This window comes from Chroicocephalus ridibundus, chromosome 4 (genome assembly GCF_963924245.1).
Source record: "Chroicocephalus ridibundus chromosome 4, bChrRid1.1, whole genome shotgun sequence".
Taxonomy (NCBI): Eukaryota; Metazoa; Chordata; class Aves; order Charadriiformes; family Laridae; genus Chroicocephalus; species Chroicocephalus ridibundus.
The window spans coordinates 38,217,949-38,231,559 of record NC_086287.1 but is presented as its reverse complement, the minus strand read 5'-3'; the positions used below and the strand labels follow the sequence as shown (position 1 = coordinate 38,231,559).

Here is a 13,611-nt window from a genome sequence, read left to right as displayed (position 1 = left end):
CAGTCATAGAATCATAGAATTGTACGACCGAAACAGGCGTGTATTACTGCTCAGAAATTATTACTGTGAAACAAGAGACCATTCCAGTCCGGTTCAATGAGATGGTGACCCCAGCCAGAGCCACTTTCTCCACAAGGGCAGACGCTGCCACCACTACAGCAGACAGCAGGATTGCACGGGGGGCTGCAATGGTTGACCGAGTCCCTCACACATCTGACAGGGTTGGAAAGGTAAAATTTATACCTCTGCTGCCCATCTCCCACTGGCAGGGTGGAAAGTTGGAAGAAACCTGTTCTCTGCGGTTGCAGTCCTTCCTCGACACCAGCCTTGCTCAAGTGCTGTCAGCAGGGACAGAGAAGGCAAAAGGAAATGACAAATCTTCCTGTTCTCTTTAATAAATATTTTTCATCTCCTCTGTCCCTCTTTACAGCCTGTAACACGCTGTACGGTAAAGGTGTTCCTTACCCTTTTTTTCTAAAAGTGCAAGTGACCTGCTCGCTAGAGGTGAAAGGGAGTGGAGGTGTAAGGCAGGCACACCGACTCCAACTTTAACTCTGCAACAATTCCAGGCTCGTTTATATTTTGAACTGTCACTATACGGTTTACAAGGGGAAAAGTGTGAGTAAAGATTGAGATTTTTCCTTCTATAAATTGTGGAAGGGTGAGGGGGAAGTGACAGATCTCATTTAAAAACCTTATTGAAGTAGCCGTGTTGAATGATGGTGCCATTGCTTGTCTCTGTGTCTCATTGTCATAATGTAAGCCCTTTTATAATTAGGAGAAACCACAGAAGTCAGAGTAAAGTACAACAGATCCAGAAAGAGCTGGAAACTTAAGGAAGAAATAAAAAAAAAAAAAGCAAAAAAGCCCAAAACCAACAAAACCAACAAACAACAATAGACATGGGCTGGAGAAGATATTTTATTTATTTGTTACTAGTAGTTAAAATGACGTACAAAATGCTGGGAAGAAAAAACTCCAATTCTATTCAGTTACAAAATAATTAAAACTTCATTTTAAACCAAGTTTTGCTTTGTGAGACCGAGCATGAAAATACTGCAGCCTTAGGTTATATAGTCCATTGTTTTTAGAATAAAGCAGACATTTAAATACATATTGTGGTTGATATTAAATATCTCGTATAATTGTAAGTTAGCAGAACTTTCTTACTCTCAGGCAATAACTAGCAATTCATAAAAGTTCTTTGTATAAAATTTACATATGGGGGGGGGGATCTGCCTCAAGGGGGGTTCCGTCATGATCTATGCACAGGCTGTTTTGGAACATAAAGATTTGTAAAGCTTTTATCAATGTTCCTTCAGAACGCCAGCCTAATCTTAAATAAAGGAGTCAGTAATGTCTGAAGCTTTGCTCAACGGCTAAGGGTTCAGGGGCATGGCAGCCTAGGATGAAATCCCATCGCTGTAAAAGACAATGAGAGTTTTGCTGTCATCTTCACGTGAAGAAAAAAACCCCTCATTCTTAAGGTGTGCCCATTTCTTGAACAGAAACCCTAGCTAGTACAAAACTTCCAGCAGCGACTGAGATTGGCCCTTTCCCCTGCAAACCAACTCAAAAAAGTAATTTAAAGGAAAACAACCCCTGCCTATTATCAGTGAAAGAGGATTTGAATTAATAATAACATTAAATATCCATATCTTTCTGTTTAACTATTCACATTCCACACAGTGGAAATCTACCTCCTGTAATTCCAGATTTTAAAACTGGATTTTAAAATCCATGAAGAAATGTGTCAAACCTGCTGAGTGAGAGTACACCAGATGAAATGCATTTTAATAATATCAATCAACGAGTTGCAATCTCTTAATCTTACAAATGCAGACCTCACAGCAGTGGATTTTACAGTAAAAGTATATTCATTGCAGAGATGCAGGATATCGCCAATAACTGTGTGATGTACTGTGTAACAGCTGGGGCATCTAATAGAATGACCGCACACGGGGTGCATCTGTGACATTTTTCCCTTTGGACATACTAGTAAGAGCAGAATTGTCTTCCTCAGCGTTCAGCGGACGGAAACACTGTCAAGGTGATCACCTTGTGGCTGGGAGAGGCACCTGGTGCCGGAGGGAAAGTTGCAGCGACGGTGGGGACTAGAGAGTGCTGCTGCTGAATGGGGAAACTGAGTCCTGGACTATCCAAGCCCCATCGTACAATTAACATGGACCTAACTCCCATTTCACTCACATCAGTGATGCTTTCCAGCCCGGTACTGACTCCAGCGTAGGAATATGCCTTTCTTTCGGTACCCCGCCGGACAGGATGGGCTGTCGGGGCCATGCAGGCACAGGCACGGGCACGGGCACGGGCACGGGCAGGAAGATGTGCAGCACCCTCTGAGCTCTTCACCACCTTGCAAAGCCAGCAGCCAGGACAGCCTAAGCAGCCTGCACACCGTGCCGCGTGAGATGCAGCCAGCGAGGAGACAACCCCCAGGCTTCCCACGGAGCGCCCCGGAGAGCAAAGGCAACTTGCACGGAAGGGCTGCCTCTCGGGTCCCGTGGCCCAGGGCCCACCTCGCTAAAACAACTTCTTTTGCAGGACCTTCTGTGCTCTTGCCAAATCCTACAGCCCTGATCAAGTTTAAGCTCCTAATCCTGAAGGAAAAAAAAAGGTGGAATAACCTCACAGGTGAGATTCATCAAGCCATTGGAAGTAACATGTCCCCTTTTATGTTTTTTCCCCCCAAATGAGAGGGGCAGTTAGCCCTTAATTTTCAGGAAATTCTCTTTACTTAGTCCAAATCCAGCTTAAATGCAAGTCTGTGGTAAAAGATATAAAAAGAGGATTATTGCTGGCAAAGTTCTGCATCTCTTTTTCAACAAACTGCATGCCTGTGGCAAAGCTAAAATAACAATAACAATGCAATGTTTACTAGTCATGAATGTCGTGTCTTTTGTCTCTTGTGTGGTTATTGCATTTGCAGTCACATGATGCTTGTTTTAATTTTTGCTTTGCTCTTTATGTACTAAATTACTGCCATTCTGTACTTGATCTTGGTTAGCAAGATTTTTGTGCTGCGGTTATGTATGGTTTTTATGTACGTGTGTGAAAAAGAAAAGGAGAGGGTTCAGATACGCACAATGGAGTACGCATGCTCATTGCATGTATGTATAGATACCAAGGACTAAAAGATACTGCATATACATATATATGTAGATATGAAGAATAACTGATATCAGAAATACGAGACATCAAATGGATCTAGTGGCACGAGAATGGGTTTTGATTGAGCTAGAGAGCCATTAGAATTCAGAAGTATATTTATAGCCTTGTATATAGTTTCTCTTTAATTTATGTAATATATGACTAGGTATATAAATTAAAGCAAAACATAAACAGAAGACAGTATCTCTTCCTCCGTGTCTTCCTATTTATGTATCTTCCCTTTTTCTACTCCCTTTTGTACTCACCCTGTCTACTTACTTCGGCCTTTTGCTTTCTAACTTGCCGCAGCTCTGTTTTCCATCCACCTATAGTGACTTTTCAACACTCCCATTGTTCTCCAGACATGGCTTTTGGATTACAGTTACGTTTTGGAAGAAGCATACAAACTCTTGATACAGCTGCTATTTTCAGTGATGGTTTTGCTATGCTTTAAACTGCTTTTTGCCTACTTCTTATGTAAGAATAGATTCATGCTTTCAAATATATTGTCCTCTCGCTTTGATGTTTCTCTTAATACAGTAAAAGCAAATAGCACGGCAGGTGGACATTAGCAAAAGCCACAGCTCCACTTTCACAGCAAGCGGCAAAAATGTGAATATACACTAGGAAACCTAATTCATGACTGCAGGTAAATAGATTTTTTTAATATTTCAGACCCCTGTTAAATTTTTTTCTCATAGTGAACATTCATATATTTGCTTGTACACATCCATTTTCTCTCTTACACACAAACATACACATGCGTGCCCTTCCCTTACATCAATTTTTTTCTTGGTTTTTTTGTTCTTTTTTTTCTTGTTTTAGGTAATTCACAATTTTGTCCAGCCCCAAAGGTACGCTAGTTCATGCCACTCACTCTCACGCTGGCAAGGATTGCGCACAGTCAGAGTGCAATCGGTACCACATTTTACTCAGTTTAGTCCAAGTCAATAGATATACACCGGCATTCCTTAACTCGGGTGATTCTTTTCTTCTTTCTTGGGGGCTGAAGCTCAGGGCAATTGAGTGTAACAGTCATGGTGGTGAATTTCTTGGGCTTGCAGAAGGAACACGATTGGAAGGAGCCTTCCTCTTTACGGACGTGCCTGGGGATGTAGAAGGAATTGCACTGGCCATAGCAGAACCTGTTGATGATGGTACGACTGTTGCAGCCTTCTTCGTGGATAGTTTGTTTGAGGGGTTGCGTTTTACACCAGTCCCGCTTTAGATATTTGCGCTCAGTGATGTGCAATGCCTCCTGACTAGACTCCAGCACCTCTTCAGCAGGCATCGAGGTGCCTTTTCCTCGTTCTCGATGCCGAGAGCCTGACTGCTGCTGCGTCTGCATTTGCTCCGAATCATTGGGCTGATCTTTGTCGGGAGGAGGGATAGCACCTTGAGATCCACGGTTCCTCTTTCTCCCTTCTGCTGCCGGTAGCAGAAATCCCATCAGAAGAAACACAGCGCCGACGGCATACAGTGTGCGGACCATCCTATATGGAGAAAGTTGAGGGAATAAAGCAGAGTTGTGGGTTTCAGATTTCAACAGAAGTCAGGTATACAGTAAATTTTCAGTTCCATAAAAGAAATATGTGTGCGTGTGCACACGCAGTTATAAAAGATAAGCATTTTGCCTTTAGCAGCTGGAAAGCAGTTTCCAAATTACCAAGTGACAAAAGCTTTAATGTATGGTGATTGAAAGTCAGAGGGTACAGTAAGTCCAAACAGAATTTCATCTTGTGTAGCGTGCCTCTTTTTCCAGCTCTTTTCTCTATGCATATTACCCTAGTTAAGAGTTCTCATTCCCTACTTACAGCTCACTGACATTAGGAATGTTGCGCCTGATTTACACTGGTGGAAGAACAGATTTCATGCTACACAAGGATTTATATGACATAGCTACCTGAAATAGCAGAGGACTAAACTCTTTGACTCAGGAGATCCAGTGCAGCTATGTGTTCCTCAGTCGGACTCGGAAGCTCTGTACAGCTTCTTGAATAATGTACATCCAGAACATAATGTGCATGCTGTATCCACCTGTTGTGGGAGTTACAGCAGCCCAAGCTCTGTCCCATTGCTCCTCTGAATTGGCCCAATGCGTCTGAGTGTAATGAAGCTTAAGGTAAGAGATGTGCAACAAGACAGGCAGCTCACATCAGAGAATATTTAGGCATAGGTTAAAAGAAATGCAGCTGTAATTTCAAATTACACCTTTTCCCGCATTACTTTGAATCCTTAACAGACGTTACACAGATGCAGTCACAATGTTAAGAATTTTTCAACTCTCTGAATTTTATTCATTATATACAGCGTGATATTGAAATGACATACGAGGACAGCAGAGTTTCATATACGACATTAAGTATCATGAGGTATCAGTATCAGAAAAGACTGTAGGTTGTGCACACACAAAGAAACTCCTTCAAAAAGCGCGGTGAGCAGAAACTACCAGGTTCTGCAAAACAGCAGCCCTGCCCCAAGCCTAATTACTAGCGTAGCAACAGCCTTTCTTGCCTCCCTTATTCCACCATTTCTGCTGCTTCCCAAAGCTCTGAGCTCTTTTGACTGCTCAGTCAGCTCAAGACACCAACCAGTTGGGAAGAAGCTCATCAGCTCTCACACTTTCCCCCCTTCCAGAAGTACCGTGGTCTCCGTGTTGTTCTGGAAAGCAAGGGATGTGGCAGTAAGAGAGGCAGATCGGGGAATGAGGCTCTCAGGGAACCCTCCCCATGGGGAGCTTGGAAGAAACCACCAGAAATGAGCAACTGCTCGCAAAAACCCCATAAAACAGCAGAACTGCCAAGAGGCACATGCATTAAAAAGGGGAAGAACTGTGGAAAAAAAAAACGAAATAAAACAAATGAGGACGTTGGTGTCTTCTACCTGCTTGGAGTGCTGCAGTTGTGTCCCTTACTTGACTCATTTTATCAGTAAGGAACAAATTAGCATTTGAGAGTCCTGCTTGTGTTACTACCCAAGAAACACATGTGAAACCACGGGCACCGTTCTGGACAGCTTTATCCGCTCCGCCTGAGACCACACAACTAGGCAGGAAAGCAGCCAAATGCCAACGCTGGAAGGGCCACCTAGAGACTCAGTAAAGGCTGAGGGTAAGTACCATTTGCTATAAAAGATAACTGTTAATTTCTCAGTTACTAGGTCTTTCCAGACACACGGAGAAAATAAACGCTACATTACGCTGTTCCAAAAGCGCTTCTCACCGAATGGACTGGGAAAAGAATTACTGGAGTGGAAAAGTATCATAGGGGGTTTCCATTGCATCCAGGGATTTGCTTGGGGATCTAATATTTTGAGTATTTGTCTACAGATTGTTAGAGCACCTGGAGTTTAACACGCATAACACGCATGATAAATATATGCATTCATTTTATTCATTTATGCTTATGCACCATTATGTCCCACGCTTGGCAGAAGCCTCAGGCTTCGAGGGAGGGATGTAAGAATGACACTATTGCCGGCTCCAACAGACAACTTGGAAGGGCTGCTTTTAATATCTAAATGAAATATGGTACAGAACATGCAATTTTAATAACCTTAAGGCTCTGACACAGAGCACATAAAAAAAGTTGGGCATTCTAACTGAAGACTAATGCAGCATAATTTCAAGTGTCAGCCTGGACTTCGCATTTGCTGTTTTTTCCCCATTTCTGTTACAACCTGAATGTTATTTAAACATTTTAAAATTGAATTTTGTCTTTAAAATAATTTTTAAAAATGAGTTATAAACCACCGCTTATTTCCTCAAGAGACCAGAATGACTCCTTCCAAAACTATTCCTATTTCCCCGGCGACTGTATACCCATGCTGTATTTAGACAGTATTTTAATATGCACTTTGTTTACTCAACATGGTGCCAGAGCCTTAAAAGAAAAAAAAAAAAAAGTCATTGCATGGACCTGAAAATAAATTACTAGTTTATAAGCAGTGCCAGGAAACTTCAGGTGTTTGTTTAGTGTCCCATAACTGAGCTGAAGTTCCACCAACATGCATATTCCTGGACTACTTTTATTTCTAAAACTGATGATCTCCACATTGCTTCACGTTTGGGTTTTGTGTTTGGGTTTTTTTTTGGGGGGGCGGGTGTCAATGTGCGATTGATGACACAGTAAGGTCTAGTTATGTGAAAATGAGGTGTACTTTGGGATGAGAATTTGGGGAAAATTTGATGGTAATATTTACTATTGTAAGATCTCTATCCTAGATTCATGCATCTTTATTAAGCATGTGCTTAACCCTAAGGAAATGCAATCATGTGTTTCAATATAGTCCTAAACCGGGGGAAGCTGTATTACATGCTCATAAAAGAGACTGTGATTCAAGTGAAAATTAGTAACTCAGCAAAACCATTTGTTATGGTCACTTCCAAAGCACACGTCTAAAAGTAAAAGTAATCCAATCATTTAGGGAGAAATACAGCTTAAACGTAGACCCGCAGAAGAGGCTGTGTGAACTTCATGACCCCCACAGCAGCTCAAGCAGGACCTTCTTTTAATAGTAACTTATTAAACGTTTATTTAAGAAATTAAGATTATTTTTTAAAAATGCAAAATACACAGGGAAATGATGTGGTATGCCTCAATAAGGAAAGCAGCCAAAATGCAGTGTGGGCATTCTGCACCACCTCTTGTCCCAAGGCAATTCATTTGCTTATGAGAGAAGACACCACCTCTGTTTGCTTACATTAGGAACGAGAGTGGCTCATCCATCTATAAATTAGTGTTTGTGAATTTTCTTAACAGTTTTTTCTTTAATTACTGAAAAAGGGAAAAAAAAAGAACACAGAAGAGTACAGGTAGCTAAATCGGTATTACTATACCCAAAGTTTTACCAAAAAGAAATCTCTCTTCAAGTAAATGTTTTTTTTCCTTGTCACAGCCATAACTCTGCAGATGTAATAACTCTGGAGCTTGTGTAGGAGCTGTGAGGAATCAGGCTGTAAAATCTTATATTCCAAATGTCTGCAAAATTTTCCGTACTTGATACCGGCTGTTACAGAGGCATTGGCATAACCAGAAATCCTTCTGAGAATCCATTTGCGAATCCTTTGAACAAACTGACTACTACAACCAAAATGCCTGGGTCAATTCCCACTTACTTCATTCAGATCTAGAGACATACAATAGAATTACTGTTTACTTTTTAAAAGTAACAAAATACTCCAAAAATCATTTTTTCCATATTTCCCTGCTAAGAAGAGTTCTACTTTTCATCATCTGTAAGCTCTTAGTCCTAAAGCCAAGAGAAATTTTATTGCTGACTTCAAACAGGAGCAGAATTGGGCCCTAACAGTCCTATCACCTCATATGTGGTTTATCTAGAGCCTGGGATCTCAGCATCTAAAACAGATTAGGAATTTTGTGGATTAATACTAGCAACTGTTCAGAGAGAAGTGTAAACACTTTCAGGTTTATTATTTCATACAATTAGAGCTGTAATTTTTTTGTTTATACATTTGCTGCTATAAATTAAGGATCTCCACATGTCGGTTCATAAACAGCACTTCCCTGTGAGTTCCCAAGCAGAGTCAGAAAGTTATTACTGAAATTTTTAGCACAAAGCAACTTGTTTAAAAGAACTGGATGGAATCCTGGTTCTGTTGAAATATACAGCAAAATTCTCACAGACCTCAGCAGGACCATAATTTCATCTGTGAACCATATTTCCTAGGAAAATATTATGATGAGCCATGGACTCATATGCTTCACAGAAAACATGAAAAATAATCTGACAAAGAGCTAAAAAAACATAAATGTATTTGGTGGGCTTCAAATACCAGTGAAAGAAAGAGGCAAAACACAACCCTTTGACTACTGAGAAAATTGAAGTGGTTTATGTCCCAAAGGATCACAATAATTTTATGCCTGGCTTATAATATACAAATTACAGAAATAGTCTTATGTAATGTTTTCATAGTTCATAGATCTGTATTTTTAAATATACAAAAAGGCATGGCAATGGCAGTTCCCAGAGAACAATAATGGTTTTTTTCTGAGATCAAGACAGCAAAACTAACATCTCTGTTTGGTAGAATTTGGATACATTTACATTTCAGATAATTTCTTCTTGCAAGTCATGGAGATGGCTTTTTTTTTTGAGACACGTAATGAGTGTAGGCAGCAATTAAAAAAAAAAAAGAAAAAAGAAAAAGAGAACTTTGAAGCTTTGAGAATTCTCCCTTTAAGAAAGCATCTCTCTGTAAGACATCCTACGGGACTACAGGGAGGTTGAACATCATAGTGAGCATGGCTGGTACCAAACCCCAATTAGACTTGCCCTGAAGACGCCCACGCAGCCTGACAGCTCCGCTCCCCAGAGCGAAACTCCTTTCAGGCAGATTTGCTCATGGAGCCCCCAAAACAGCAGAATAATTTTGCTGCTGCACACAGTCATGCGTACCGAAAAGGAGAAAGTCTTCAGGAGAAACTACGTGTTTCTGGGTGACACCGCCGAGAGAAAAATAAACGCTTTCGCGCAGCTTGGGACTAAATCCTAAAGAGGAGCAGAAAGCTGCGGGCACTGGCGCCCTTTATCACTGATACACGGCCTCCACCGCAGGCCCGTGGGTGACTCACGGGCTTTTTCGGCGCAGCGAGGAGCGGGGCAGGAGAGCAGCGGTCTGCACATCACGCATCCCCGGGGGTCGCTCAGGGCCAGCTCTGGCTCGGGGTTACCGGCGCTGGACCCGAAGGTCTCCGCGCGTCTCACACCACGGGTAACTAAACCCCGCACCTTTTCAGCAGACGGGGCGAGCCAAACGCACCGCGGTGTTTCAGAGCCCTTGTCTATGCAAGAAGAGGTTTCCCCTGCACGGGATTTCAGCCCCGACGAGCGAAACGGGGTTCACTCGCGATCCTTTCACCGAGGGGAGCCAGGAGAGGGACACCCGGAGCGGCTGACGGCCGGGGAGGGACCTTACGGCTCAGAAGAGCGGACCGGGACAGCGCAGCGCGGCGGGATGCGGGGGGCCGCGCACCTTCCCAACCCGCCGAGGTGCGACGGGGCTGTCGCTGGGCGCAGCCCGGGTGCGCTGCGGGACTACCGGCGGCCGTCGGCGCGGAGAGGCTGTCGGCTCGGGTCAGCTCGGCTCGGCCCGGCCGGGAGCGGCTCTCCGCGGGCGCGGACGCTTGTCGCCGCGGCTGGCGACACCGCCCGGGTGTCGCCCCCCCCGCCCCTCCGGGGGGCGGCCGCCGTCTCGGCTTACCCAACGGAGGACGAGCTCCCTGGAAGTGACTCTCGAGCCCCCGAGGGATCGCATTAAAACGGACGGGGCGAGTAAACAAGCGCCGTCCCGGAGCGAAAAGCCCAGCGCCAGGTCGCGCCGCAGCTCCGGCCGAGCCGGGTCGAGCCCGGGGCCTGTCGGTGCGGGGAAGGGGAGCGGTGGCCGACGGATGCAGGGAGCCGTCGGGGCGGCAAAACGCCCCTGGCTCCGAGTCAGGTGGGAGGGCAGGACGGGGAGGCGACGGAGGGGAAGGCGGAGAGGCGCCGGAGCCGCGGTCCGTCCTGCCCGACGGCGCCCGAGGACGCGCGGTGCGGGACGCGTGGCGCTGCCCGCGGGCGCGCTGCCGGTGCAGACCCTCCGCTCCGCGGCGCCCGACCCCGCCGGCACACAGCGGCTCCCCCGGGCGGGACGGCCCCCGCCCCGGGGAGCTCCTGGAGGCGCTGGCGCACGCTCGGCGGAGGAGCAGAGGTTTGCAAAGGCGGGACGGGGCAGAGCCGGGGGCTGCGCGGTCTCGTAGAGGGGCAGCTCGTCGGCATGGGACGGGAGGGGACGGGGCCGGCACCTGGGGAGCTGCCCCCGCCCCGCTCCGCGCAGAGGCCGGGCCGGGATTTTGCCGTGTGTCGGGTGGGCGCCGAATCCAATTTGTCGGGAGTGATGCTGTAGGCGGAGATGAGAGGCAGAGCTAACGGGGCTTTTGCAATCCCTGCTCTTGTCAGGGCAGAGAGATGTAACGGCGCCCTAATCCCCAGCACAGCAGCGGAAATGTCGGTGCCCGCCTCGCTGCCGCTGACGGGAGGGACGGGTGTCACCCTCTGCAAAACCGAGGCGCCCAGGAGTTTTGCTAGACACCGATGAACGGCTCCTCCCCTTCTCCCTCCCCGAAGGTAGGATAGAGAGATTAAAATTTTGCCTCCCACAGAGACCGGCCGAACTCCGCAGCTGCAGGACCCGTTTGCGCCCCCGCTGCGAGTGCGCGCAGCGCGGCGCGTCCCGGCTCACCTGCGCGGCGGCGGCGGCTCCTCGGCGGGGCCCGGCTCGGCGGCGGCGGCTCCTCGGCGGGGCCTGGGGCTCTGCGGGGCTCTGCCCGGCGGGTCACTCGGCGGAGCGGGTGGCGTGGGAGCCCGGAGCTGCCCGGGAGTCCATAGAGAGAGAGTCTCGGATCCTGCCTACAAATTGCAGCAGCGCCGAGCTGTCTCCCATTTAAATGTCTGCCAGCTGAGATCTGCTCTCCAAGCCCCTCCAGATCATTGGACAAGCGCCTCCAAAGCCCGTGTTATCCGCCCCCTTTAACACTTCCATAAACTTCCACCAGGGAAAGCTTTCAGTCATCCAGATAAACACTCGACTACTTTCCTCTCTTAAGAGAATCGGTGCTAAAGGTCACCACCCCAAGGAATTGTTCCTGGAATGCACAGAAAATTCACATTTTCCATCCCCATTAAAGTATGACATTTAAGAAGAGTTAAATCCCCCACCCACCCCCCACCCCCCCTCCTCCGCTGCCCTTCCCTGCAGGCTGCCCGGGGCCGCGGGCTGGGCTGATGGGCCGCTTCCCTGCCCCAGCGCCGGCCGGGCCAGCGGTCCCGCAGCGGAGCCGCCGCGGGGAGCCCCTGACCGGCTTGCCTTGGCCAGGAGGGTTGGCAGCCACCTTTCCGGCCCTCCCTGTTACAAAATTGGCATTGCTAAGGTTTGCCTTCTGCAAATATGCCGACAATTACGCAGCTTTGGCAAAAAAAAAACCCAACCCTGTGTGTATGTGTGCAGGAGGAGGGTGTTAAACTGTGGGTCCCGGTCCGCAGTCGCGCTTATAGCTCTCTACCAGTGAGATGATTTTTTTTTTATTTTTTTTTATTTTTTTTTTTGTCCCGCAAGAGGCGGGACACCTCGGGTGGCTTTTTCCCCTCCCGTCACTGCGTCTCTCAGAGGGCTGCGGGCTCCTCAGGCGTCCCGCGAAGGGCAGGGACGGCGAACTAGCGGCGCGGCGCGTCCCGTCCCGCCCCGGCTGAGCGCGGAGGCAGCCGGAGCCGCCCGCCCGTCGGTGCGGACGCGGAGGGACTCGCCGCTCCGGACCCCCTCGGCAGGGCGGCCGCCGTGCCCGGGCCAGCCCCCACGGCATCCCCGGGGTGGCTCGGAGTTGGGCAAAAACCGGGGCGGGGGGGGAACTGAGCGTCTTTGCGGACCGAGCCCTTCGCAGCCGTAACCGGGGGGAGCCGCTACGCCCTGCGGATGCCCGAAGCTTAGCCCGGGTATGCGGCCAGCGTGGGGTTGGGGACACCCAGGGGCAGAGCCCTGGGGGGCGAGGGGACCTCGCAGCCCCGCAGTGGCATCCCGCACCTCCGCCGGTGCCTGCAGGCGCTCCAGAACCGGCGCTCGCCTTCCACGGGATTTTTTAGCACGGAGGGTTGCAACGCTACCGAGGGACCAAGTCATTACGAGCAGGAGCAGCCCCCGAAATACGCGTTGACCTTTGGGCTTGCTAATTAAACTGAGACTTTCGTCAGCTGCCGCTTCCAGCGGCGGGCATCACCCAGCACGAAGCGAAGCCAAGAGAAGTGCCCTGCGGTGGACCCTGGCCGTGCAGGTGGTGCTGCGACCACCCGTTTGTTTTCCCCTGACTGTCTGGCACGAATTACTGCCTGCGAACCAAACCAGCCTCCCACCTCCGTGACCCAGCCCTGGTAGTCAGCCCCCACCTTGGGCCTCGGAGACCCCCAGGTCCCACCTGACAAACGGAGATTTGTATTGTCCCTGGTTTTGCAGATGGGGAAGGCGAATTAAAAATGAAAGGATCTGCTACGTTAGGGATGCCAGGGTCAGGCAAGGTGCCAGGTTTCTGACTTTTCACAGTACTTCGCAGCAGCTTGCTCTTTGCTAAGGGCAAAGCACAGCTCCACTTAGTGCCAGTTACATAGGTCAGTCTCCAGCAAGGTAGTAAATTATGCCCGTTGCTGTAATTCACAAACACACTTACCAATAGCTTGTTGAAAAATAATCACTTCAATTACTTGACCAGTAGCACGTAGAAATGCTGCAGAAGCAACAGGGCAAGCAACTGTAGCACAGTGGTAGGTGGCAGCATGAGAGAGAAAATGTGTTGGTGAGCAGGGGCCACTGAAATTCAAATACAATGAAAGGGGGAAGGATTATTGGCAAAGCATCACAGCAAATGACATCTAGATGGATGGAAGGAGAGGCCTAGGGAA

At 47.9% G+C, this 13,611-nt stretch overlaps 1 protein-coding gene across 1 annotated transcript; it reads right to left on the bottom strand.

Annotated features, from left to right (window-relative positions):
- Positions 1-1,040: 1,040 nt before the first annotated feature.
- Positions 1,041-11,826, bottom strand: GREM1 (gremlin 1, DAN family BMP antagonist). Its single transcript, XM_063332324.1, has 2 exons — positions 11,408-11,826; positions 1,041-4,661 (listed from the first exon to the last, which is right to left on the bottom strand). The coding sequence occupies exon 2, from the start codon at positions 4,658-4,660 to the stop codon at positions 4,106-4,108; it is 555 nt and encodes a 184-aa protein (XP_063188394.1). The 5' UTR covers position 4,661; positions 11,408-11,826; the 3' UTR covers positions 1,041-4,105.
- Between the last annotated feature and the right edge of the window lie 1,785 nt (positions 11,827-13,611).

What these genes read in the sequence shown, in the direction of transcription:
- GREM1 (XM_063332324.1), bottom strand. Translation starts at nt 4,660, where the DNA reads ATGGTCCGCACACTGTATGCCGTCGGCGCTGTGTTTCTTCTGATGGGA.